Raw genomic sequence first — 27,776 nt, 5'->3', positions numbered from 1 at the left:
TGAGCTCCTCTTTTATCACGGATGGGATATCTTCCTTGATAGACAAAATAACTCGTGATTTTAAGTCTGCAATGATGTTCTGTTCCTCGTCTGTGCTTTGGTCCCCGGCTTCAGTCGGACCAGCCGACTCCTCCGGGCAAGCTGCGGTGGCCTTCGGTTTGCTTAGCTTAGCTTTCGTTCCGGTTTATAGATATTTTCGTAAGCTGGATGCCATTCCGAGCAAAAATGTGGGCAAAATAAGTCACCCTGCACTCTTAACTTCCTTCTGAAGTAGATGGTATATTCCTGTAGGTCGGAAAAATACTAGTTTTTGATACTTTTAGCAAGATTTAGCGGGAGCCTCCACAAACACGACCTACTCCATTACCGGCTCACGAGCGCCCCCAAAACGTTGCTATTTGAGGCAATAATGTCTCACTGGTAAGGAATTATTGACAATGAAATGAGGCATAATTATTTCAGACATCCTGAATAAGCTTTCCTTCCATTTGTCATGTTTCCTTCCCTTCAGGACAACATAGTGTCTCATCTAACCCCACTCTTATCTATTCTAAATACTGCATTACATTTACATTTCACATCACTGCACCTCTTATTTTATATCCCACATTGTTGCTGAGCCACGTAGCAAACCTTTATTCTGTAGACACTTGCTGTGGACATGATTAACCAAGTTGTCCAACTCTCTCTGAACCTATTTCAGCAAGACACTGCAGCTGGAACCACATCTGGAGAGTTCAGCTACTAAACTGATCTGCCTGCTTCATTCATGCAGTGACAATGTGTGGTGCATTAAGCAAAACAAACTACAAGAATGGAGAGTAACTGTAGATACTTCAGCAGGAAAGGAGTAAATGTCCATGACAAACCTTCAAAAAGTACCTCTGACAACTTTAAAAGAATCAAACATCCATGAATCATTGTTCTTTATTTTATACACAAGCACAGGTGACTTTGATAGAGAAAACTCATATGAGCACGTGTGGAAAGGAAAAGTCCCTCTAACAGGAAGAAACCTTTGTAGAAACCAGAGTCAGAGGTGGCGTCTTTTCTGCTGAGCGGTTGAGGTGAGAGGACAGAACAGAGGACAGACATAGATAAAAGAGAGATCCACTCTGAAAGCTCCGCCTACATTCTACTTTTAGAAAACCTAGAACCTCAGGTAAACCAGCACTCTGAGAACCAAAAGTAAAGGTAAAGATTCCAATAGATGAGATGATAATGAACAGCAGTGCAGCTACACTAAGGTGAAAACAGGAAGTAATCAGATTACTACACCATCACCGAATGCATTCAGACTCTTGTTCATCATGTAGGTTGGTTCTCCAGTGAGAGTGTTGGAACTTTCTCCCACTGGCTATGATGACCTCGGCCTCCAGCCTTGTGTGACCTGAGCCTAACAGGATGTTGATGATGATCTGAAAAACACTGACAAGGTGCATGTGGACAGGTTTCAAAAGACACAAAATATCGACCACTCGACTTCTATGATGTCCTCCATTGATTGATCATCTTACTTCTGGAAGTATAACATCAAAAACATAACTGATGAGTCTCTGGTCCCTCTTCTTGATTCCTGTGACCTCCTCCATCTCTTCCAGTAGCTCCAACATCTGTTACAATACAGAGGAATACAAGTAAACAAATCAAGCTTATGTTATGTAAAAACTCTGAAACTTGATTGAAGAGATGTTTTCTGACCTGCTGGTCACTGAAACAACATCTTCATGATGACGTGCTGCTGGAGGGAAGGTGATGCAGACGACATCTTCCAGAGGTTCATTCTGTTTGAACGGACCATCGAGTCCAGGAGATCATCATGAAGCTCTGAAGCCAAAGAGCAAAGAGAGAACAGATATTAGCGCAGTGGTTCACTCACAGTTTGTTTCACTCACCTTGATCTGCTCTCTGGAAAACATAGTGAGGATCCCCCTCCTCCTTCAACAGCCTCAATGATCCTGCAGAGAAAAATATTTTGTGAAAACCAATGAAAAGACGCAGCAGGAAAGTTACACTTTGATTAAAGTCAAAACTGTCTGGGAATTATTGTTTCTGTGATTTAAACAATATTAATCACCAACTGTAGACAAGATGCAGAATCAGTTGATATTTTACTTTGACAATGTGATCATCAAACTACTGTTGATGATTAAACCTTTATGGAAGTAGTGACCTCATATAAAGACACAACATCAACACAGAATAAATATCTCACCAAGTGGTTCAGTCATTTCTGCCATACGACACACTATCTATTGAATAACTGTACAAACTATTGTTGTAGTACCTTGTGCTCTCATTCGTGGTGTTACATCCACAGCTGGATGACTCCTCCAGATGTTTGTGGGATTTTAAGGCACAACCTTTTGCCTTTGCAAAGTTTGCACTGCATCCATTCCAGCATTTCTGTGTCTGGATTAAAAAATCCTGCAAAACAAGAGATGTGTTCACATTATTTTTGTTTAATTTCATTTTAAATAGAAGATTGCTTCTGAAAAAAGAACAAGTCAATCATCATCATTTATATTCGTTAAAACTTTCTGTTCACTTTACTGTGTTGATTTCTCTGCAGTGTTTACATTATTTATCTTTTTATACTTCTCTTAACTTATTATATTCATAGCCTGTATATATGTTATGTCAACTATTTCTATTGTTCATGTGTGAAATTCTTTTTTAAATGCAGGTGTGAAGAGAAATGCAATTTCAGTTCTCTATATGTGTGGCACAGACATAAACATTTAACTTTATTGACAAACATCTAAATGATTTGTTGCATTATGTTATACATTTGATTAAATTGTTCAAAATTTGATTCCATCCTCTTCTACATTTGTAAAGTTTTCTTTGTTTACGAGAATCAGATCATTTATGTAATTGAAAAGTGATTCAGCATTTTCTTAAGAGGATGCATCGAGGTTGATAATGAAACCTCCATTATATTTTTGTTCAAAGCATTATTTTCTCCAGGCTGTTTGTATAAATTGAATATGTAATATGATGGGGGGGGGGTCCTCTCTCTCTTCAATCCACTTGGATCTGGACCTTATAGACACTCTCTGAGCTTTATTCACATTATATCCACCTGGATGTTCCCTCCAGTGTACTTGTGCTTCTTCAAACTGAACATGATCCATGAAACCGTGACGTAACGTCAGTTGTCCTTTTAAATATGTCGGCAACCACAAACGAGTATGTCGGCGCCCGTAAGCCACCATTGTGATACCGCACTGGCGAGGTTTGAGTTTTGAGAGTAGTATGGCGCTGACCGTGAGCGATAATGGCGGCGTCCGCAAACAAGTGTGTCAGCATCCACAAACAAGCATGTCAGCGGCCGTACACCGCCATTTTTATACCGCACTGGCGAGGTTTCAAGTCTGGAGGAGCACGGTTGTATTGCGGATCATGTTCTCTTGCCTCCCACCGACAGTGACGTTGTAATTGTGCGTCGGAACAAAACAACGCGGCGATCCACAGGAAGCAGCCATACTGCATGTAGTGCTGCCTCCCACCAACAGTGGCGCTGGGGTGGTGATTCGGGTCAAAATGGCCAAACAAGATGGCGGCGGTCGTCTGGACGCGGAAAAATTGTCGGCCATTTTGGATTCCCCACCGACGGCTTCTCTCATTTCTGGCAAGTGGGTTCCGCCACATAACTTCCTGCATGTTCGGTCCATCACGTCACTTCCTGTGGGTCAGCTTCTGTCTACGTAACTTCCTGCACGTTCAGTGCATCACATCACCTCCTGTGCGTCTTATTCTGAATACGTCACTTCCAGTGCGTCACCTTGCATCATTTCCACCTATGCTTCCGCCCTGCACCGTTTCAAGATGGCAGCGCCCACACACCGCCATCCTTGATTTCCCCACTGGCATCTCTTGGCGGGGTGCTCACCGCTCATGAGGTGAACGATACAGCGGAAGTGCTACTGACCGATTCAGTGAACGACTCTTTCGAGTTTCGAGGTGACTCGGGCATGTGAGCTGAACGATTGAGGCGGGCCGACTCGGGCATGTGAGCTGAACGATTGAGGCGGGCCGACTCGGGCATGTGAGCTGAACGATTGAGGCGGGCCGACTCGGGCATGTGAGCTGAACGATTGAGGCGGGCCGACTCGGGCATGTGAGCTGAACAATTGAAGCGAGTTGACTCGGGCATGTGAGCTGAATGATTGAAGCGAGGTGAGTCGGTCATTCGTGCTGAACTTCACCTACAAGCAGACTCGAGCGTGCTGAAAGCCTCATGTGAATGTAAGGCTCTGCTTAGCTGCTGTGCTTAGCAGCTAGCGTTAGCGGCTCGGCTACAAGCTGCTGTTAGCAGCTCTTTTAGAATTACAGCTGCTTTTCTCACAGGGTGACTAAAGTGAGTAATGGAGTTAGACGAGCTGCAGAACAATAACACTTATATTTTCCTCTCTGCGGCTGAAGGCCGTAGCAAGAATGACTCAGTGAACGAGTTAATGAATGTGATAACTCGCGAGTCACCGTTCAGTAAAGTGATTCGCGGGTTTTGAACGATTCGTTCAGATTCGATCATCACGAGCACAGAAAGCTGGATAAAAACAAAGCCAAACGACGGCGCTTAAACTTATTTTTAAATAGGAACAGCTGCAGGTGAGGAAGTGAGCCTACCTCGGAGACAATGACAAGCTCCCGCCCAGCCGTGGAGCAGTGAACCCGCAGCACTATCCGCATCCAACCAACGAGATCCGTGCTGCAGACACATAACATGGAATGAACGGCTGTGGGTCCCAGTGATCGGAGGAGGAGGCGGAAACCAAGCCGTGCGTTTCTCTCTCTCTCTCTCTCGCTTGCTCGCTCGCTCTCTCTTTCTTTCTTTCTTCCGGGTTCTGACAGCAGAGAAATGAAAGCTCCTGGTCAGGCGGCTGCTGCTCTGGTGAGTGACATTTTGTTATTTCATGTTCACTTCAAGCTCAGCAAGAAGCCCCACAGACACTCATCAACTTTGTACCCGTGATTCACGCATTTAGTTAGTCCTCCTGATTGCTTCAATTACTTTACAACAAGAGTAATTGCATTTTTCTCTCGGAGATACTGGTCAAGTGAGCCCGCATGTGTTATTTGCTACACATTTAGGTAGCGCCTTTACGGTAAAACACGATCGTACGACCGCAACGCTGAACGGAAACCTTTAAATAAAAGCCCAGAAAGCAGCGATAGATGCCCAGATAAAAGCCCGGAAAATTACAGTGGAAATTTGGAGTACATTTCTGTTAAACTTGGAGCAAATTACTGAACATAGTGGTCTCTCGCCTGTTTTCAATTTGCAATAAAAAAGATTTCTTCATAGGTTTACACCTGATTTCACAATACTAGACATACGTCTTTATTATTACAAACCATATGAAAGAAAATTACTGAAGAAATTTCGAGTAAACTGCTGTTAAACCTAGAGCAATTTACCGAAAGTAATGGTGTCTCGCCTGTTTTCAATTGGCCATAAAAAAAAAAGTCTTCATAGGTTTGGTCCTAATTTGGATGGATCTTAATCCTTTTGATTTTCATATTACATACTTCTTGCTCTTGCTGCTGCCATTTCTGAATTTCCCCTTAGGGGATATCTTTCACATGCAAGCTGAACACAGCCTTACTTGCATGCATAACCTCAGACTTACCATGACAGTAAGTAAGTAAAGTTTATTTATAAAGCGCTTTTCACAGATAAAATCACAAAGTGCTGTACAGGAGAAAAGGTAAAACAACAATATGAAATGTATATACATGTGTAAAATTAAAGTGACACTAGTGAAAACCCATCAACCAAAAGCTCTCTAAATAAACATGTTTTCAGATCCTTTTTAAAAGAGACAACAGAGTCTACCAGGCGCAGAGACAGGGGCAGAGCGTTCCAAAGTTTAGGGGCAACAGACTGATAAGAAGTATCACTCAAGATTTCTGAAAAAGTATGAAGAACTCTTGTCAGATTCAGGAAAATTTATTAAACAAAGAACAAACAATTGATGAAACAATCGTAAAAAACAAGATTTTGGTCTCGGGTGAATAACAGTTCCCACAGGTCCAACTGTATTGGTTTTCGCCTGCTGTGGCCCACCATCAACCATTGCCACACATGGGGAGTGGAACCACTTCTTGCACTTTGTGCATTCAATCTGAAATAATATAAACACAAATATTATTACACACAATAGCCTTTTTTGAGTACTACAACTCTCTTCACTTTTAACATAAATACACGAAAGGATTACCCTCCATACATGCATTCTTCTTCTTCCAGCACTCAATGAAGGCAGACACTTCCCTCTTCTCTCCTGTCCTCCCTCGCCTCCCTGCTTGCTTCTCCTGTCTTGTATTGTCTCGTGTCCGATCTAAGAAGAGCCTCTCCTTCCATCCCCATCCAAACCAAACCGGAACCATACAATTGATCAGCTGGTCTCTCAATGCAACCGACCAAATTTTTACGACACCATAATTGAGTAAGGGAGAGCCCGCATGTCTCGATGGAATGTGTGACACCGGATACCTGCTTAACTCCTGGGGATCCTGAAGGTCCTTGTGTTTGGCCACCTCTACATATTCGGATTCATGATAGCAGGTATGCTGCTTATTGGGGCTGGCGCCTTTCTAATCTTATCTTATCTCTCTCTCGCTCTCGCTCTCTCTCGCTCTTTCTAAGACTCTTCCACTCTTACATGCACTTATCTCTCAACCAACCATTCTATTGGTTGGTTCTATGATTGATCTATAGATGTTTATTAAATACTTTATTTAGGTTTTTGCTAATCTTGTTGCAAAACGGTTTCATCAAAACCTAAAATGACGTTATAAAAATAATCTTTCAATTTAAATATAGTCTGTGTTGAGTCGACATTAATTCTGTGGTTTTCCCTTAATAAATATCCAATACATGCTTCAGTCTTCAGGAGAAAAACAATGTAGTCAATTGCAATTAATTATAGAAAATTGTGCAATTAATTAGTTAATTTTTTAAATCGATTGACCACAATTCTATCTTATCTTATCTTATCTTATCTGGATGACGTTCGTGAGCAGAGTGAAAATGTATTTTATATGAATTTAGTTGCTTTCTGTTGGGATCTCACAAGACCACAGAAAGTTTGTTCATTTGTAAGGAAAGACAATTTTCATTTGTCACGATACACAGTCATGAGATGAATTCGGACGCAGGAATGTGGTTGACCATCACACCCAGTGGGGGGGACCTTTTGCCACAGCAGGTCCTTCCCCGCTTTCTGCTGAAAAGACGCTTCCCCCATTCACTCAGCTCACACTGATTGGTTGAAGCTCTCAGGATTTGACACCTTCGAATCAGCAAACTTTAAACAAAAGCCTGCAAAAGCAGTCTTGCAAGAGAGTCTTGCAGCAAGTCGTCTCCTGTGAACACCAAGGAAGAGCTGCTTCCCAGAACAAAAGGCATTCAGCCGGGCTCCACGCTCCCTTGCAAGACTGGACCCTGAGGAGGTGGGTTGCTGAAGAGCTGCTTCCCAGCAGCTCAACTCACCCAGCATTAGCATGCAGCTAACACCAGAGGCCTGCAACCAGGGGCCTTCACTCCTCAACTCCTCTGCTGACCCGACCACGAGGGTCAGACCTTCCCAGGACCCGAAGACCAGCGCCCAGAGTCTGCTCTCCCATCAACCAAGGAAACCCAAACGGTTTCTCCAGGACCGGACCAGGGAAACGACACCTTACAGAACTTCTTTGTGTTTTCCTCAACAAGCAGGAAAACCATCACAGACCTGAGCGACCAGCTCCTCAGTCTGGACAAAAGGAACAACCAGGAACTGCAAAGAAGGACTCCTGAAACATCAACTCCATCTTCTTCTCCTCGGCCTGCAGAACCAGCAACCACAGTTAGCAGGAGGTGCTAACTACAGGAGAAGACACCAGCTTCCCTCCAGCCTGGACAACAACCGAACTCCTTCAAGGAAGTGGGAACAACAACTGGGCTTTACCTGAGACTAGTTAAACCTGATGCTATGATAGAACTGTTTAACATTATGAAGATGTGTTGATTCTATTACAGTGATTGAATTCTACTGATAATGATATTAGGAGCAGTTATCAACCTGTAAACCAACGTTAGCTCTGCCACAGACACAGGGTCTGCATGCTAATCGTTGCTTTACTTACTTGTTAACTCACAATCCTACTCATATCACATCAAAGACAACATCACACAGTAACTGAACACCATCTGATGACTCCTGACATTTTACAAAGCAAGTCTCATTCACATCAACTCATTCTAGAAATGGTCCTTTAGCAGAGACACACAGGAAGCAGACGCTAAAGACTAGCTTCCATGTTCCATTGTTCTCCAGCACATGGTGGAGACCCAGGACAGACTTCCTGCTCTCTGATAACCTCCATTTGAATGTAGTTTCTTGTGAAATGCCATCTTGTTTTGTAGTTCCATCACACGTCACACACACACACTCCCTCCACCTTTCTCTCTCCACACGAACACGCACCTACACACACCAAGCTGCATATAGGTAGTTAGAATCTGTGTTTTATTTGTTTTCATTGTAAATGAATATCATTTTTGGAATCATACTTGCTGTGTTATTAATGTGCACAAAGGTGAATGAAATGTCGACCTCTTCTGTGTCAAGAACTCCGTAATCCTTCAAGCTTTACTGTTAATTCTGATAAATGTAAACTATTAATTCCAATTCCTGACTAACTGTTTAGTATATCTTATGAGACTGATATAACTGAATTGGTTATCATTTCCTGTTAAGACAGGTGGTGCTCCGAGGTGTCTGATACACATCAGATTAAATTTCAATAACATAATTAATAGCTATCTTTGATAATTATTATCATTATTGATAGCCAACCACAACATAAATAGTGATCCTTATGAGGTAAGAAATCCCTACATTTCTAAGAAGAGTATTCCGGTGTAGTTTGGCTCAGTGTAGTTGCTTTTGAAGAGGAGTAATTTCTGCACTCGTCCATGTGATCAGCATGATGAAATGGAAGAAATGAATTGCCCAGTAACTCGCTGGAATTTGATTGAACTGTAGCGTCTGCATGTCGTTTCAGGATGTGAGTGACTGTGAGCATGAAGGATGAAGAGCTGCTGGCTGTGCCTCCTCATCGCCATGCTGATCCACTCTGGTACATGAGCCCTGTTCTAACAATTTAGCTGAGTGTCAGTGCTGCATGTTCATGTCATGTTTTCATATTCACAGTGCTCGCTGCCCCTCCTGCCCCTCCTGCCCCTCCTGCCCCTGTCAATGCTCACATCATCTCCACTAACTTTAAGCATGTCCTCTGCTGGGACCCTCCTCAAGGCACAGCTCCAGAGCGCTATGTCATCCTGACAAGGTAATGTCTCACCCAGTCTTGGATCTTTGAACCAAAGTTTTTCCTCTGGAAAAATCTTTCCAGTGTTCAGCAGGAAACATGCAGTGTTCAGTGGCGTTCAGCAGCATTCAGCAGGGTTCAGTGGTGTTGAACAGGGTTCAGTGGTGTTGAACAGGGTTCAGTGGCGTTAAGCAGGGTTCTGCAGGATTCGGTGCCATTCAGCATCAGCAGCGGTCCGCAGCCTTCAGTGGCATTCAGAAGGGTTTTTTCAGTTTTTCAGCCCGAACTTAAATCTCTCCTGTATAAAAGATAAAAAAAATGCAGTGCAAAAACACACTGTGCAGTGCACAGTACACAGTGGTAGATCTTAACGCCAGTTCGAGATTAGTACATATTTCTACAGACTACTACACATTTTCAATGTCCGTGAGGCAACGTCCTATTCAGCGCTAAAACCCCTGAAAATAGTCCCAATCATTCGTGGTGTTAGAGCTGGAAACTCTGCTGTTGGTGCTGCAACTGAGCATAGATAGTCGGGCTGCGCAAAAACAAAATGAATATCTTTGCTTTCAAATTGTCAACCATTCCCAGGTGCTTTGGGAGCCCATGTCGAAGCCCAAAGGAATACTAGGAGGACAATTAAATATGTGCAGTCTCATCTTGAAAAGGGATCAGATCTCCGCCCTTTTCCTGGACTCCAACTTGGATTATCTGTGTTTAACGGAATCCTGGCTGCACAATTGTATACCAACTAATATGATGAGTATTTTTGGTTACCAATGCTTCAGAAAGGACAGAAACTCTGGGGCTATGCTGGCTCCACTTCCTTCCTGGGCTCGCGAAGAGCCAGGCTGGAGCAAGACGCGTCATCAGGCGGGGACGGAGTTATCGCTGGAGTTCTCGCTACTTGCAAGGCGGAAGAGACTCGAACCAGCTTTCTGAAATCTACAACGAACACGGAGCCCCAAAGTGGTTATTGAGAAAAAAAAGTTACAAATAAAAATAAAGCATTAGAACGATGTAATCAGTCGCTCCCTGAAATTAATAATAGGCGGGAACAAGGTCATTTAATTCTTGATCACGCCGCGGCTCTCGAGGTGCAGAGCTCCTCCGCTGCGCGAGGTATAGAATTTAGAAGCAGTTTTGCATTGTTTTCACGCTTTTCATCATAACATCATTCTAACTACCGTATTTTCTGCCCTATAAGGCGCACCGGATTATAGGGCGCACCTAGATTGATTGACATAATTAAAACTTTGTTCGTATATAAGGCGCACCACCATATAAGGCGCATGGAATAGACCAGTGGTCAGCAACCTTGATAGCTCAAAGCCATTAGGTTACATTTGACACTGATTCTAACACCCAGAGAGGTGCACACGCCTTATTTTGATAGTCCTACCTGCAGCCTATGCCAGGAGGACACTACACACAAAACCTTCTTCACTACTGGTTGACAACTTACAACTACCGGTAATAAACTAAACTACATGAACTAAGCAACAAAAACACAACATAACACAATTATTACCGACACCACAAACCAAATATAACCCCCAATAATTGCATTTAAAACACCACAAACAGAAACTCCCATAATTCATTGCAGCTATCGGCTGCACTGAGGAGCTCAGGATGTAAGGCATGATGGGAATTCATGTTTTGTGTTGTTGGAGGTTATTGTGGGTTGTTGTTGGGCTTGGTGTTGTGTTGATTGTGTTTATGCTGTGTTTTTGTTCCCCAGTTTAGGGAGTAATTATTTCATCTAGTTTATTTTGGTTTGTTAGAATGTTGGTGTGCAACCATGAGTGATGAAGGTGTTGTGTGGAGTGTCGTCCGCTCTGAAGATCTGGTTGCGAAGTTAGAGTTGTCAAAATAAAAGCTTCTGGTTGTTCAGCTGTCAAATAGCAGTCTCGAGTAGCGCAATTCTTCCATATATAAGGTGCACCGGGTGATAAGGCGCACTGGCAGCTTTTGAGAAAATTTGAGGTATTTAGGTGCGCCTTATAGTGCGGAAAATATGGTAACTTCACTTTCATGTCTTGTTTTGCGTCATCACCGCAGGCTGCGGCGCTGCAACCGCTGCACAATCCTGTGTGAGGATGCATTATGCTCCGCTCCAAGACGTTCCAATATTTTGTACCACAGAACTTTATAATTAAGCGATACTTTTGATTCATCACCAAACTACATACTACTGTAAATGAAAGCTGGATTTGTTTAACCATAAAATGGGCCTTTTAATGGCTTCATGTGAAAGAGAACTTTAATCAGTGTGTGTTTACGTATACTTCCATTATAAACGGCTGGAGAGCTGCGTTCTATCATTCTACACCTCCATTCCTCCTGATGTTGAAGCATTTGATTCAGACACGTCCAGAAATAAAGTGAAAGGAGCAGAAACTCACTATGTAATGCCCACATGTGGAAAAATAAGCCCCAAGCTCATTCACGCGCTTTTTTTTCTCTCTCTCTCTGACCACTCCGCAGCTATGGACGGAGACAGATGTGAAAACACACCAATAGAGCAACGAGGAGACTCAATGTTTTCTGTCACTTTCGTCTGCATGCGAGGTTCAGGCCAGACTCGATGCCGCGGCCCTGGACTAAACAGATGAATACAGTCCATCTCCTCATTCTTCTATATGAGCGCTGTCAGCGCTGGTCGGCGAAATCAGTGACGTATCACATTTTGGAGTGACGTAATGACGTGGCTCTCGCTTGACTCCGTTAACGGTGGAAAAAGAACCAGTTCTTTGGCGGTGCTCATTTAAGAACTGGCCCTGGCACCCACCCTGAACTAGCTCCTGGTTCTTTCTGGTGAAAAAGCCCTAAGTGTCTTCACTTTGGTCTCGGCATGGGTCTTCATCTTTCAGCTCCTCATCATCATCTGAGCCAAGCAGCGTGTCCAGGACAGTCTTTGGCTTTTGCCTGAAGTCATCTCGCTGGTGGGAGACATCTTCTTCAGGCTCTTCCCTCACTCGAACTGGTGTGGCTTCAAGTGCAAGGCTCTGAACTTTGATTTTTACCTCCAGTATGTCATCTGTGGACAGGAACTTGAGTTTTCGTAAGGATGCTCACATTGTTCCCATTTTCATTGTATGAAGTCTCACTCTTCCATATCAAAAATAATGGATTACAGAAATTCAAACTGCTTGGAGAGAAAGACTAGTGGAATCAATAGCTCTTTATGATATAATACCAATGGGAACACATTGAAAGATGCAAACTGGGAAAGCTTATTTTAAAATAGATTTGGTTAGTTCAATACAAGAGATTTAAAGAACTGAATAATTAAACTGACCTTGAAGCAATTTCTGCAGCGGCTGTGTTTTGGAAGGTGGCAATGGGAGCAGATTCAAAGGTGGTCTCTGTGGACTTCTGGAGGCCTCTCACCAGTGGAGGCAGAACAGATCCTGTGACGTATGCCTCTCCATTCAGGAAGACGGTGGCTGGCTCAAATGGCTCAAGTGCTTGCTGTAGTTCCTCCAGGAGGCTCCACTGGTCAGCTTTCATGCCTTGGTGGCCTCTGGGTCTGAGAGGGTTGTAGTTGCAGGCTACCACTGCTCAAAAAGGTGTGTAAACATATACTAGGAATTATTCCATCACACAGCTACATCCTGGGTTAGCTTGTGTTGAGGTGTGCCCATCCATTCTTGTTTGGCCTTAAGTTTAAGGAGGGTGACATTGTACTTTGGAAGTAACTGACATGCTCCCTTGCTGCCCCAAGTGCCCTGCTGATCCAGGGATCTTTCAGAGCATGGTTGAATATCAACTGTGTTGTATGGCCGGCACACCGAAGTGAGGCAACACAATGCCTCTCCTCAAGGATCCATAGGGCTTTAACCACATTGGCTGCATTGTTGTGGACAATTGCCTGGACATCATTATGGAGATAGAAATGAAACTTCTCAGGGACTTCTTCAATCCAGAGAGTGATGTTGTCTGCTGTGTGTCGGTCATCGAGGGGCTTTGTACACAGGACAAATGAGACCATCGCTCACTTCTCATTGATGTAGTGGCAGGTCTCTCCGAGGTAGGCCTCTGTGGCAATGCTAGTCCAGGCATCGGTAGTGAGTGATTTTTGAGGACCTCTTCTTTATGTTGTTCTTTTGATCTTCAAGAGTACCTTGATATGTCTTTTCCAACTGATATGTGAACCACCACCTGGATGGACATTTGAAGCCGGGGCAGGCATATTCGACCATATCAATGAATATGTCACCGTCAACAAGAGACAAAGGCCTCATGTCTTTGACGATCACCTGTAAGATAAAGAAAATTAATATAAATAACAGTGTGGCAGGACGAAGGATGAGGCAGAGCTGAATCTTGGAACACGTCTTTATTGTAGCGAAAACAGAACTGGACTGGCACAGCCCACGAAAGCCCCAGCACGGGAGAGCCCAAACCCCGCCCCTCTACCCAGAGTCCTTTGGGGTGAGAGGCCTGGCTCCTAGCAACCGCCACAATAGCACCTTTCATAGAGCCTAATGTTGCTTACAGTGTAATCGGCTTTAATTATGTGACAAATCAAACAAGCACACAAAGAGAAAAAGCCTAAACAAGTTAACTGGGATTTTACACCCTTGGCCCTATTTCATATCATCTGCTTTTATGTAAATGAGTGGTGGGTTAGGGTGATTTTTTTTTTTTTTTTTAAACATTATGTTTCCTCGTGAAAGACACTCTAAGCAAGCAACAGTGAGCTAATAATTATTACTTACGCTCAAGATCCTTTTATTCAACTCGGCTGCCTTCTGTGTAGTGCATTGCATCTCTTTCCCGAGAAGGGATGGCAAGTTTCTTTGCTTTCCAATCCATATTAGAACAAAGCTATGAATGTGGGGTATTTTAAATCTACCCTTAACCTCATTGCAGTGCTATGCCATGATAACTTATATGAATGCTGACGCGGCTAATTTTTAAAAGCAATGTTATGTCCAACAATGCTTTTCATCATCACCTAGCAGCTGTGTCTCCATTTTTTTGTAACCTGGAAATTACTAGGCGTTATATTTATCTATAGGTAAATCTGCACTGTAAAATATTTTCAGTGCTCGTATAAGCACATTAATTTATGAGCACTGCGGCCCATCTCATATGCAGCCCTGGGACATCGCCAAATGCCTTGGCTCCGTTAGTTGACATTCATTAGTGAAGTTTCGTGTTGTGAATCATGATACTAAGCTGGTAAATGTCAGTCTAATATTGTGTGTCACTCTGAAACGTCCGCAGCATGATTGAGCTAACGCAAATCATGAATTGCCAAACGTAACGTTGAACAGATGCATCTAATGTTACTATAATCTGCTTGCTACTGTAGCTAGCAGCTGTACACTTTGGTGGTGCTTGTGGCTAAATAGCTGTGTTCTGTTAGCTGTAAGTTATATAAAAGATGCAAAACCCATTAAGCAGCACCCGTGCTGCCTTAACCAGGTAAGATGTGAGGTAATGAAAAAAAAAACTCTGTATCTGCTACAACATGGTTTTGCCACAGCGAGCTCCAGTTTGTGGAGTTCGCCATGTCTGTTGGAGGGAAAGTCTGACCGATTTTCGAAAAGTCAACGCTGTCACTGTGCCTGATTCGTATCTTCTCTCACTGGATCTCTTAAAAGGGTACTGGCAAGTGCCACTGACAAAGCGTGCCTCTGAGATATCCTCCTTCGCAACCCATGACTGCTTTTTTTTTTTTTTTACAGTATACTGTGATGGCATTTGGCATGTGTAACACACCCGCCACTTTCAAGCATCTGGTGTACCCAGTTTTGGCTGGTGTGACAAATTGAAAGGCCAACATGGGTGATCTGATTGTGTACTCCTCGTCTTGGAGTGAGCATCTCTAGCCTACGTGGGATTTTCTGTCGCTTAGCCACTACGTCGCTCATATTAAACTAAGCCAAGTGCCAGTTTGGGAAGGGTACCGTGACGGACTTGAGCAGTCAGGTTGGTCAAGGCCGGATCCGTCCACTAGAGACTAAAGTTAGTGCGGTGGTGGAGTTCAGTGTTTCGACAACCAGACGTGCTTTGCGGTGTTTCCTCTGCATGACTGGTTACTATCAGATCTTTTGCAGGAGTTTTCTCCGATGTGGTGGCTCCATTGACTCACTTAACCAGTCTCAAGGTAAATTACCAGTGGTCTCCCGAGTGTCAGCACGCGTATGAGAGCATGAAAACCCTCCTGTGTCATGCATCTGCTTTCGCCGCTCTGGATTTTGCGCTTCCGTTTAAATTAGATGTTGACACTAGTGCGGTTGGAGCTGGGGCGGTGTTGCTGCAGGAGGATGTGGCAGGCGTCGAGCATCCTGTCAGCGAATTTTCACGAAAGTTTAACACCCACCAGCTTTGTTGTTCCACCATAGAAAAGGAGGCGTTCGCCTTACTATGGTCACTCCAGCATTTTGAAGTGTGTTTTGGGTCTTGTAGGTTCTCCATTGTCGTCTACGCCGATCATAACCCCCCTCGTATTCCTTTCACGTATGTATAATCACAACCACCGTCACATGCGCTAGGCCCTGTTGGCTCAAGAGTGGAACCTTGTGATTAAGCATAAGAAAGGGGCTGATGACTTCCGGTGTTCACGATGTCGGAGAAAGTCACATGATAGAGGTCTTCCGGTGGAATTGTAAAGATATACCTGTAAACCCTACAGTCTGTTTTGGAGTTGTGTTTTGAATGGTGGATTACAGCTACGGTTTCAATTCGGTGGTGGAATTAGTGGTTCTAAAGCCAAAACGAGCAACACTCAAAGCTGTCCAGTTGCGCGTGGCGGTACTGCTACTGAAGCGAGCAAACTTGCTAAGATGGCAGCGGCATCAAAGAGCCAGCTGGTGTCGGCACTGGCGAAGCAATGGGCCTCAGTCTGGCAATACATGGTGGCATTAATCCTGGACTCGAAAAACCTTTACAGACGTCGGTGGACACACTCTGCGAGATGGTAAATAACTTTAATGGCCGCCTCACTGCTGCAGTGTCCCTGGCCGGGGAAAACTTTGAGTGCGTAACAAGCACTGAAAAAACAGTGGAGTTACTGAAGATTCAGAAGAAGCTGTTCCAAGACTGCCTGTACGAGCTGGAGAACAGGCCCTGGAGAGTTAATATCGGCATTATAAACATCCACGAGGGCAGTGTTGGTCAAGCCTCCTGCGCTGGAGAGAGCACATCTGTCCCTCACCCCTAAACCCGGACCAGGAGGTAACCCAAAACCTTTTGTGGTATGTTTTCATTGTTTTTGAGAGAGGGAGAAAGTGCTCCGGTGGGACATACAGAACGAGCTGCAGTACCATGGAGCTAGGGTGCATGATCGCTGAGACGACTGTTCAGGTCTGTCACGTCTGGTCCTTTGAACTCCAGGAACTCTCTTATTTATTTCCTCATGTCAAAAATCACTTGAGTGTTTCACCACTGCTAAGCCACCTGACGGCAGTGAAATTTATTACATTGGCAAGCTGCCTCTGATTGCTCCACAAAAATCTTGGATTGGCAGTGATTCAGTCCTGTGGACTTCAGGAAATTAGTTGCCTCCACAATGGTGTACATGACGTCTCATTTTAAGCATTTTAGCAGCGACAGCTTCTTGGTGAATCATGTAGTGATATTTCATTCGTTTCTCACCTCAGCCACACGGCAACATGGCATCAGCCTTTTCCGCGATCATCACCGGTGGTCCATCTGTTGTGACACTGACCACAGATGGCGGCTTCACATTGTCTATATTGAGACTGGGACACACAAATATCGACTCCTCTCATTATGTCTTTGACACTGTCCAATCTTGGCAGCTCCTCGCTTATTTCAAAGTTATCTGTGACTGTTCGGATGAAAAGTAGTAATTGTGTTGTATCGGTCCAAGGCTCCCAGTCCCAGGCTCCCTGGTCCAGGCTCACTGTCCGAGGCCCCTAGTCCCACGCTCCCTGTCCCAGAATTTCTGTTCCAGGCTCCCTGTCCCAGACTTCCTGCCGCTTCTTCTGTGGTTTGTATGCCGGGATCAAGAGCAGCAATATATGATCAGAAGAGCCCAGATGGGGCAGCTGGGTGGCCTTGTAGCCATGCTTGATGTTGGAGTAGGCTTTATCCAGGGTCTTAGCTCCCCTGGTGGCTCATTTAATGTACTGGTGGAATTTAGGAAGCACCACTTTCAAATCAGCATGATGAAAGTCCTCCACGATCACATGCACTGCTCCTGGGTGGTTGTTCTGTTGCTGGCTAAGGTACAGTGGCCTGCATCTAATCGTGATCAATTCCAGAACTGCAGAGCATTGCCTGTCGATAATGGTAGCATTTGTGCGCCAGCTGTTGTTCACCTCGATGCAAAGCCCCCTCCCCCCGCTCTTACCGCAGTCCCAGGTCCTGTCGTGTCTGTGAGCTGTGTGTCCTGCTAGCTCGATGGCTGATGTTGGGTAGTGGCGGTTTGTGTGACTTTCTCTGTAGTTATACAAGGACGCAGGCAGCAACAGTTGGGCATTACATAGTGAATTTCTACTCCTTTCACTTTCTGGACGTGTCTGAATCAAATGCTTCAACGTGATGAGGAACGGAGGTGTAGAACTTTAGAACGCAGCTCTACAGCCATTTAGCTATGTAAACACTGATCAACAGCAAAAGTTCTCTTTCACATGAAACCACTGAAAGGCTCATTTTATGGCTGAATCAGCTTTCATGAACAGTAATATCAAATCAAAATCAAATCAACTTTATTTCTATAGCCCTTTTATAATCACCCGGTGACATCCAAAGTGCTTTACAAGCTAAAACAATACATTAAGAATTAAATACAAGAATAAATACATAAAAACAATTAAAAAAAAAAAAAATAGAACACAGGTGCTGTCTGTATGAGGTGCGTTGGTGCTGCAGTTTGTTGACGCCATCCAGAAAATCATAAAACAGAGCATACAGAGCAAAATAAAATACACTGCCCTAGGCAGAGTTAAAAGCCAGCTTAAAAAGGTGAGTCTTCAGTTTTGATTTAAAAAGGCCGAGATCAGTGATGGTGCGAATGTCGGGGGGCAGTTTGTTCCACAGTCTCGGAGCAGCGACTGCAAAAGAGCGATCGCCCCACTGTTTATATCTCCACCTTGGAATGTCTAAAAGAAGCTGACCTGAAGAACGCAGGGCCCTGCCAGGGTCACGTAGAGTTAAAATGTCAGACAGGTAAGAGGGACCCTGGCCATTGATGGCATTAAAAACAAACAACAGAAGTTTAAAATCGATTCTAAAACGAACTGGAAGCCAGTGGAGACACAACAGCACAGGGGGTAATGTGTTCACGTCTGGGTGAATTTGTTAAAAACCGGGCAGCGGTTGTAGTTTGTAGTTTGTTTTGCAGTTGCTGGTGAACCGAGGGTATGGCTTCATTATTGAGAAGATCTATGGGTAGGAAATAGTGGGGCGTCTCACAGTGGAGCGTCCCCTGTAGCCTCATGCAGACCTCAGCCTGCGGTCATAACACCATACCAGACCTGGAAGTGAAGTTAGTTACAATGATGTTACGATGAAATCCTGAAAAAAACGGGCCGGCTTAGCACCCGTTTAACCTCTGATAGGCTGGGGCTTTGGTGGTGGAAAGACCAAGAACTGGTGCTAAATCTGGCCTTGGCTCTGAACTAGTACCCAGGGCCACTGGAAGTAATTTTGAACAGGAGGTTCTGTGAAAAAAAACGTTTTTTTTGACCACAAAAAAAAACCTATGAGCCGACAAGCCTATTTAAAATACAGTTTAAAAAATAAAGAAATTGATTGAAATTCACTACTTCATTGTCATATACACTTCAGTGTACAGAGCCATGTCTGTACCGCAGACATCATCAGTTCTCAGGTGAACATATGCGCTATGAGTTTAACGCTATAACAATGCAATAACTTTGGTCAGCTGACATGAACCTGAGTCACTGGACCATCTACGTTTATGTCACGCCACTCAATTAGCTCCAAAATCCTTTTATGCAAACCACAAGGAAATAATCTGACTATTTAAGCACATCACTCCACATGCATTACGCAAAGAACACACACACACCAAATAACACTTTCCGTCTCCATCTCCAAACTTTTAATGTAAACCACAAAAATATAATCTCAGATTAAACGTTTTTTTAATAACTCTCCACATTCATTACAGAACATACAATTAAAACAACATCTCAATCCCCACCACCTTGCAGAAATGTTGTAGTGCAACCAGGGGTGGACTGGGGCAAAAGATCAGCCCTGGCATTTCTGGTCCAGATCAGCCAACAACATTATCGGTTGACTGAATAAAGCACTGATTTTTTATTGCAAAGACTAAATGTGACAAAGAGGTCAAAGACATAACATCTGCAGCAACAGCAACAGCACAGACCAGTCTGATTTACCAGTACAAATCAAGGAGATGAGCAAAAACAAATTCAACAATAAACAGCAACACAGTCGCAGCAAATAAGGATCATAAGGGCACCAATGAACAGCTTCCCAGTTAATTTACCTTTTCAGGGCTCCTCCTTGATTTCCTGGCTGAGAGTCTGATTTCATCGCACCATGTTTCTCTGCAGGGTCAGAGGTCGGATGTGGAAACGGCTCAACAGCTCATCAGACACATGTTTGAAGGTCACGCTGGAGAACCATTTGAAGTACAGCTTCGCCGTGCGGGCGTACTCCAACTCCACCCCGTCCCTACCCTCCAACATCATCAACTTCCACCCTGCCAGTCAAAGTACGTCCCACTCGCCTGTGTCCCTGTGTGTCATTTAATGATTATATACTTCTGGCATTTCAGTTGAGACGCCATGCTCAATGTAGATCGGACGTTATTTCCACGGAGATGAAACGGCATATTACAGGTTGGAAACGAAAAATCTGGGAGGTGATGGACCTGGTCCTACAGGTTGTAATAATAATAATGGCTTGTATAGCGCTTTTTTTCTGGCTTACCCAAAGCGTATACAAAAACCATTGTTCATTCACACCAGTCCCGCCAGTGGTTGTAAGCTACGCACCATTCATACCTATGCATACGAGGCAATGTGGGTAAAGTGCCCACTTCCTCTAAGTGAGATTTGAACAACCAACCGTCCGGTTGGACGACCAACTATACTACTAATCCACGTCTAACATGAAGCTTCCAGCATGATGGACCTGGTCCTGCAGGTAGTGCATGAAGCTCCTAGCATGATGGACCTGGTCCTGCTGGAGTATGAAGTAAGAAGACGATGTTTCACTACTTCTTCCTGAACAGAATGGACTCAACTCACCATTTAACGTTAAACTTCTGTGCCCACCGAGTATTCGAACATGTAGGAGTTGTGTTCTCCTTCAGGTTAACTCTAACACAATTACATTACCCACAATACCTTGGTTCTACTCTGACAGCCTTAGTAATGCTAAATACATCCCCTCCCCTCTTACAACAGATGTCACCTCCAAAACACAACATAACTTGTAGTTCCTTCTTCAATCATCATAAACATTTATCTTTTTCCCAGTGTAAATATTATTAACACTCTCCACAATCAATTCAATGTCACAATAAACAGTTTTTGATTTTGTGATGGGAGTTGCAATCTGGATAATCCACCAGCACTGCAGTGGGAGTGTGACTTACCACACTTGATGTGGTATGGAAAGGGCTGATCTGTCACACTGTACATTTCCTCTTTCAGCAATCTGTTGGTTTAATCAGGAAAAGTCACCTATTCATTTTGATTCACATTTCAGCAGTAAAACTTTACCTGCTACTTTATGGAGTGGTCCCGGACCTACTGTCCCTTTCACACAAAACACCACCTCCTCACTCTCAGTGGATCCAGAATCAGTCTCTGTTAAACCATTGATCGGATTCCGTCACCTCTTCACCTCCAGCAGAATCTTTTACAACAGTTCAGTAGGAGAAAAGTTCAGACTGGCATTTTCCTCAAGCACATCTCTGTCCAGTCCTGGTTGTGTCAGGGTTGTTGAAATCTGGCTCCAAGGACCAAGCTGTCAGGAGTATCAGTAAAACCTCAGGAGGCACCGGGCTGGTACACCAGTAAGGTACACCATGCTGGTACACTGGTACATGTCTTTGAACACGGCTTGTATTTCACCAGTAAGTAGCTGGAATGTGAAAGAAGATGTAGGTTGTATGTGACTCATCTTCTCTTGCCGCAAGAATGTTTTAAAAATACCTTTTGAAACGTTTCACTTCCTTATTTTGTGCCTTTGTGAGTCCGGTGTACCAGCCTGGTTTACCAGCAAAGTGTACCAGCCCGGTAAACCAACCCTGTGTACCAGCTTGGAGTGTAATTATTATTTAATTGCTGTTATAAAATACTTCCCAGATTTCATATTAATAGCTTGTTTTTATGAATTTCAATGGCCATCAACAATTGAATTTTATAAATAAGGTCAGGAGATCTGGCACTCAATTTATCAGTTAGAAAATATTCTTGAACTACGTCACACTGGGGCTGAAGAGTATGATCGAATTATTGTGGAAAAAGAAGTTAGGCTGAGTTGTCATGTTTGTGTTTTCTGTGTCAAGGTCAAATTGGCGCACCACTGCTCTCACTGGCCGGTTGTGGCAACTGCATCCAGATCAACATTTCACTGCCTCAGGCTGACAAGGACGCCAACATTTCTGACATTCAGGAGTTCTACAAGGCTTCTTTCACCGTCCTGTGGAGGAAGAAGAATAGCCGAAGGTTAATGGTGAGACTGTCTTGTCCACACACACACACACACACACACACACACACACACACACACACACACACACACACACACACACACACCGATGGCCTCGTGCCCTGGGGTGGTGCTACAGGCCCCCCCGCAATAGTTCCAACCACACCCAGTGGACAAACCACACACACACACACACTTCCACTCCTCATTGATGAGACTTGCTGCTGATTTTTCTTGTTTTCTGCTATTATTCTTTCAATTGTCAAAATCATGTTTTTGTTTTTTGTGTTGTTTTGTTTTTGCTTTTGTTGTTGTTGTTTTTTGCTTTGGTATATTCCTACTACCTGCTCATTTATACTCCTGCTTGAAAATCATGTTACTGTCTTGATAGAGCTGCTCAGGTTGGTTTAATGTCGAAAATCATGTTACTGTCTTGATAGAGCTGCTCAGGTTGGTTTAATGTCGAAAATCATGTTACTGTCTTGATAGAGCTGCTCAGGTTGGTTTAATGTCGAAAATCATGTTACTGTCTTGATAGAGCTGCTCAGGTTGGTTTAATGTCGAAAATCATGTTACTGTCTTGATAGAGCTGCTCAGGTTGGTTTAATGTCGAAAATCATGTTACTGTCTTGATAGAGCTGCTCAGGCTGGCTTAATCTAGAAAATCATGTTACTGTCTTGATAGAGCTGCTCAGGTTGGTTTAATCTAGAAAATCATGTTACTGTCTTGATAGAGCTGCTCAGGTTGGTTAAATCTTATAACAGTTGGAAAAAAAATTATAAATTGGAACAGGAGCTCACTCAATAGCTGTTGTATCTTGGCATTTTCAAAATGAGCAAGAAATAGAGTCCAAAAGTTGGTAAAAGTGTTCATGGACCCATGGCGGAGTCTTTCCATTTGTATTACATATCAGTGACCCACAGCCGGAACAAATGGGAATGGGAGACTTTCATTCTTTCAGTATTAGTTTCTTTGCAACAATCAGACCCAGTTCCAGTGGTTGTCGCATTGTAGCAGAGATAGTCCTAATCGGTTATGTGCAACCAAATATGATAAGTCCAGCGTCAAGTTGGATGGCGCTTTATATGCCTTGGAGTAAAAGTCAAATATTTTTGACCAGAAACCTGTCAGTGAAGGACGGGACCAAAAAGCATGAGACAAAGTACCGTCCGACACATTGCACCTGTCACACACTGGGGTAACTGAGGGATAGATTTTGTGTAATCCGACTTTGGAATAATGTAAGCAGTGGACAATTTTAAATTGAATTAATTGATGTTTGCTGTTTACGGAACAATAATGAATCCTAGAGAAACATTTCGTCCACATGGATTCAGACAGTTTGATACGCAACCCTTCTCTCCAAGTATCCCTATTTTTCAGTATGGGCAATAATACAATTATCTAATAATTAATAAAAGTTTTGAAATAAGATAGTTGGAGTCAAGAGGGCTTTTGAAAATGTTATACATTTCATGTTCAATTAGAAGATTTTTGGAAATTTAGAATTTTTGGATTGGACATAATGCCTGACCTGAAAATACCTAAAGAAGTGTGACTGAGGCAAATTCAATTTTTCTTTCAATTGATTGTATGATGCATATTTACCATCAGTGTGCAGGTCAGTAATTGACGCTGAGCCCTTCTTTCTCCAGTCATGATGAGAATCGTCATGCCAAGGAGGTGTGAAACAATGGTTGAAGCATATAGGTGTTTGAACTGAAGTTTAAAATCCTAACAGACTGCTTTAATGTACAGTACATTCTGGTTTTTCAAATGTGCAAAATAGCATTTCTGGTAAAGAGGAATTATTGATAATAATATTGAGTTGGCCTCCATCTGAAACCACAATGGGGCAAAGGGTGGCTGATTGTCCAGACTGCCCTGTTGCCAAAACATTGTCTCGAACGTTGGCAGCCCAGTAATATTGTTTAAATCCTGTCAGGCCAAACCTTCCCTCCGCTTTAGGCTTCTGCAAGTGTATCTTTGAAATTCTGGCTTTCTTGCCATGTCAAATACAGGAAAGGATAAATGAATCCAAGTCTTTAAAGGAAGCTGATGTAAGATAAATTGGGCGATTTTGACACAGATACAGAAATCTAAGTTGAGAGATCATTTTAGTTGATTTTTTGCGTCCAACCATTGATGTAGGCAAAACCTTCTGACATTCAATATTCTACTTTAATCCTGATATAAATTCTGTCAAAGATCATTGTCAATAGAACTCAATCATTAGTAATTGAATTAACACAGCTTCATAAAAGTTAAACCGTTCTGTGCATAGCATCAGGTTGAACTAATCATTTAATGTAAATGCCCAGTTGTTGCCACTTCTTTGATGTCTTTGAAGAAAGAGTTTGTTTGTCCAGGCCTGAAGCTGCTGGCTTCTGTGGCAGTTAGCACATTCTGCCAACTCTGGTTGGCTACGTTCTACTGGCTGGGGAGAAGAAGTTGAAGCTGGTTCTTCAGGAGAGTCTTTGCAGTGTCCTAGTTGTTCCCTTTTCAGACCTGAGGAACTGGTTGCTTGGTCTGCCGTGGCTTTTCCTGCTCATTGAGGGAAAAGCACAAACTGTTGAACTGCTCCCAGTAGTTTATTTCCACCAAGTGCAGGGGCAAAGAGGAGGAAGATCATTTACTCTAAAAGCTTTTGTCGAATCCTGGGGGGCCCAACCAATTGTTGACTGGCTGAGAACATGTTGGTAGTCAGCCTCTCTTGGGGGAGGGGGATGCCTGGGGTTTCAGTGCCTCATGGTCATTTGAAATGTTAATGTTATCTTGTGAGGGGTGAACGTCTGCTTCACCGAGACGTGATGACTCATGTACTTTTAATTTTAATTACTTTTTTAAAATGTATCTGACTGGCAGAACCTCACAACCAAAAACAGGAGTTTCACTCTCAGCAACTTGGAGAAAGGAGGGGAGTACTGCGTGCAGGTGAAACTGACGACTCATCTCAATGAGCTGACTGAGCCTTCAACCTGGCACTGCCACTTCAGCAGTCAGGCCCCGGGAGCAGGTGAGTTGCTTTCAATTCAGATTTATTTATACACACCACATACAGCACGCAGAGGAGGAGAAACCTGATGAACCAGACTCAGAGGAGGAGGAACCTGCAGAACCAGGAAGGGAGGAGAAGAAACCTGCAGCACCAGACTCAAAGGAGGAGGATAAACATGCAGAACCAGATAGGGAGGAGTAAAAACCTGCAGAACCAGACTAAGAGGAGGATAAACGTGCAGAACCAGGTACAGGGAGGGAGAAACCTGCAGAACCAGGTACAGACAAGGAGAAAGCTGCAGACCCGAGTCCAGAGGGGAAAAAACCTTCAGAACAAGGTATGAAGAAGGAGAAATCTGCAGAATCGGGCTCGGGGGAGGAGAAACTTGCAGAACCAGACTCGGAGGAGGAGAAGCCTGCAGAACCAGGCACAGAGGAGGAGAAACCTGAAGCACCAGACTCAGAGGAGGAGACTTTCTTTAGAACCAGATTTAGAGGAGACTTCTTGGGGGGGTCAGAGGACAACAGACAGACAAGACAGATATGAAGTCGCTGCAGACGGATCAGAACAGGAAGTTTTAGACCAACAACTTTGTGTTTCTCTTCCTGTCAATATTTCCTGTCAGCACTCTCACTGCAGCATTGTCCACCAGTTGAAGACTTTAGATTTTAGAAAGTGTGTGTGTGTGTGTGTGTGTGTGCGTGTGCGTGTGCGTTCTCAGGAGTTTTCAAAGCAGTGGCTGCTCTCCTCAGCATGGTAATCCTGTTGTTGACCTTCACCGTGGGCTTCCTTGGCTACACAGGGCTTCTCTGGAAGTTGCAGGTCACGCTGCCTGCAGCTCTAACGGTGGGTAGATCTGGTTAATACACCTGCAGATCTGATTCCTACAATAGCAGGGCAGACAGGTCTGGTTCCTACGCTGGTTTTCACCCTGTGACTCTACTTTGGGAATATTTCAGGTTAAGAAAAGTATTTCGTTTCCAAAAACTGCAAAAACCATGAAGGTGTTACCACTGGCTGTTTATCAGTATCTCACAATTGTGAGAATCTTGATAAATCTTTGTTCACAAATGCCCTTTGTATGGGATATTTAAAAGTTCAATATTGGAGGATTTGTTGAGAATGAGAAACAATTGAGTAGGTTAGAAAACAACTCTGATGTGAGAATGAACCTTTTGTATGATAGTAGTTAGTAGATTGCTTTCTTTTTATGGTGTAATGCATCCAGTAGGTGAAGGTTCAAAGGTTCCTGTAGAGTGTTCATAAGAAGACGGGATGCTGCACATCAGAGATCATCACCTTTTGTCTACAAAAGGAAAATGATCAAATACTCTTCGAATATCTGTCTGTTCAGTTGTATTTGTCAGTCCTTGCACGTTCACTTCTTTTCTCCCTGCTCCATCTGTATCTCCAGACAGCCCTCCAGGAAGGCTTCACCCTGATCCTGGAGAGGACCATCCCAGATCCCGTCGCTCTCTGGTCAGAACAGAGTGAAGAGAGGAAGCACAACAGTTCCACATCGCCACCTGCTGTAACCAGAGACTGCCTCTCTGGACTGGAAGATGAAGATGAAGATGAAGAGGATGGTATGAATGTCTACATGGACAGAGACTTGGGGCTCTCTTCAGGTCATCAAGTTTCTCCTGACCGTCCTCCCGCCTCAGGAGATTCTGGGAGTTTGACAGTCGCGTTGTGTGCTGCGCCAGAGGTCCTTCAGGAAGGAGTTGATCCAGATGAAACCAAATCTGCTCCACTCGGAGTTTCTCCTGCTCTACCAGGAGGTTCTCCTGTTCCACTCGAAGGTTCTCCTGCTTCACCAAGATGTTCTCCTGTTCCGCAAGGAGGTTCTCTGGCTGCACCGGGAGTTTCTCCGGCTCCACCAGGAGTCCAGCACCAAGCTACAGAGAAGGAGGAGTTGCAGTACATCTCTAGCCATGTTGACCTGTTCTCTGTCACCCTGGCATCACTCGCTGCAGAGGAGGAGCATGTGCAAGATGAGGAAAAGGATTGTGACTTTTTTAGAGAATATAGTTTGAAGCCTCTATTTTCTTCTGACCTCAGACGAACTTTGAGTGACTCCCAAACCAAAGCCAGTTGTGAATCACTGGAGACACCACTGCTTCAGCTACGTGAAGACCTTACTGTAACACAATATGAAGACAATGAGGTGAACACTTTGATTCAGGAGGAGGAGGAGGAGGAGGAGGAGGAGGAGGAGGAGGAGGAGGAGCTGTTCACTGGGTACTTGGGGCACCAGTAATGGTCCTATAATTAGGGTTTGCAGGTTATGTAATGCTACATCTTGATGTAGCATTGTAATACATGTAATGCTACGTCTTCAAGTAAGTTTATTTTTAGCAGCCAGAGAAGGAACATTCCCTGTCTTAAATTGACTTCAGTGACAATGCGAGTCTGACAAATGAGGAAAATGTCATGGGTTTGTTAAAGGTGTATATAGTATTCTACAAATGTGAAAAGCTCTTAAATTAAAAGTATTTTACAAAAGACTGGATATCATTTTCTTTGTGAGATCCTTTGTTCATCCATCCATCTACTGCACATCCTGTTCAGAGGCACTGGAGCCAATCCCAGCTACTGTGATTGAAGATGGGAACAATGGGACAGGTGAGGGCAGATGAAGACAAGATACGCCTGGTCAGTGGTTATGGCCACATTATCAAGAATGCATCCAGACCAGACTTGGGAAGCCAAATTATCCATAATGAATTATGGCAAAAGATTCTGGAGTAGTAAACACAACTGCGAGTGATAAATCTGAACTATTCCAAGATTACTTCCGAATTGTCTCTCCTATCT

General features: G+C 43.7%; 1 protein-coding gene and 1 long non-coding RNA gene across 2 annotated transcripts; one reads left to right on the top strand and one right to left on the bottom strand.

The window, feature by feature from the left end:
* Positions 1 to 1,005: 1,005 nt before the first annotated feature.
* On the bottom strand, positions 1,006 to 4,753 carry LOC308131048. Its single transcript, XR_013936646.1, has 4 exons — positions 4,633 to 4,753; positions 2,288 to 2,427; positions 1,702 to 1,958; positions 1,006 to 1,613 (listed from the first exon to the last, which is right to left on the bottom strand). It is a non-coding gene; the product is annotated as an uncharacterized lncRNA (long non-coding RNA).
* Positions 4,754 to 4,854: 101 nt separating this feature from the next.
* crfb1 (cytokine receptor family member b1) lies at positions 4,855 to 27,219 on the top strand (the record flags this gene model as incomplete). Its single annotated transcript, XM_080498565.1, has 8 exons — positions 4,855 to 4,897; positions 9,055 to 9,129; positions 9,204 to 9,339; positions 19,851 to 20,011; positions 21,818 to 21,984; positions 24,827 to 24,977; positions 25,681 to 25,805; positions 26,374 to 27,219. Exons 2-8 carry the CDS (start codon positions 9,081 to 9,083, stop codon positions 27,217 to 27,219), a joined length of 1,635 nt encoding a protein of 544 aa, XP_080354691.1. The 5' UTR covers positions 4,855 to 4,897; positions 9,055 to 9,080.
* Positions 27,220 to 27,776: the final 557 nt, after the last annotated feature.

This window comes from Blennius ocellaris (assembly GCF_963422515.1).
Source record: "Blennius ocellaris genome assembly, chromosome: 6".
Taxonomy (NCBI): Eukaryota; Metazoa; Chordata; class Actinopteri; order Blenniiformes; family Blenniidae; genus Blennius; species Blennius ocellaris.
Note: the sequence above shows the minus strand (reverse complement) of the source record. Positions and strands in the feature narration are given on the sequence as shown.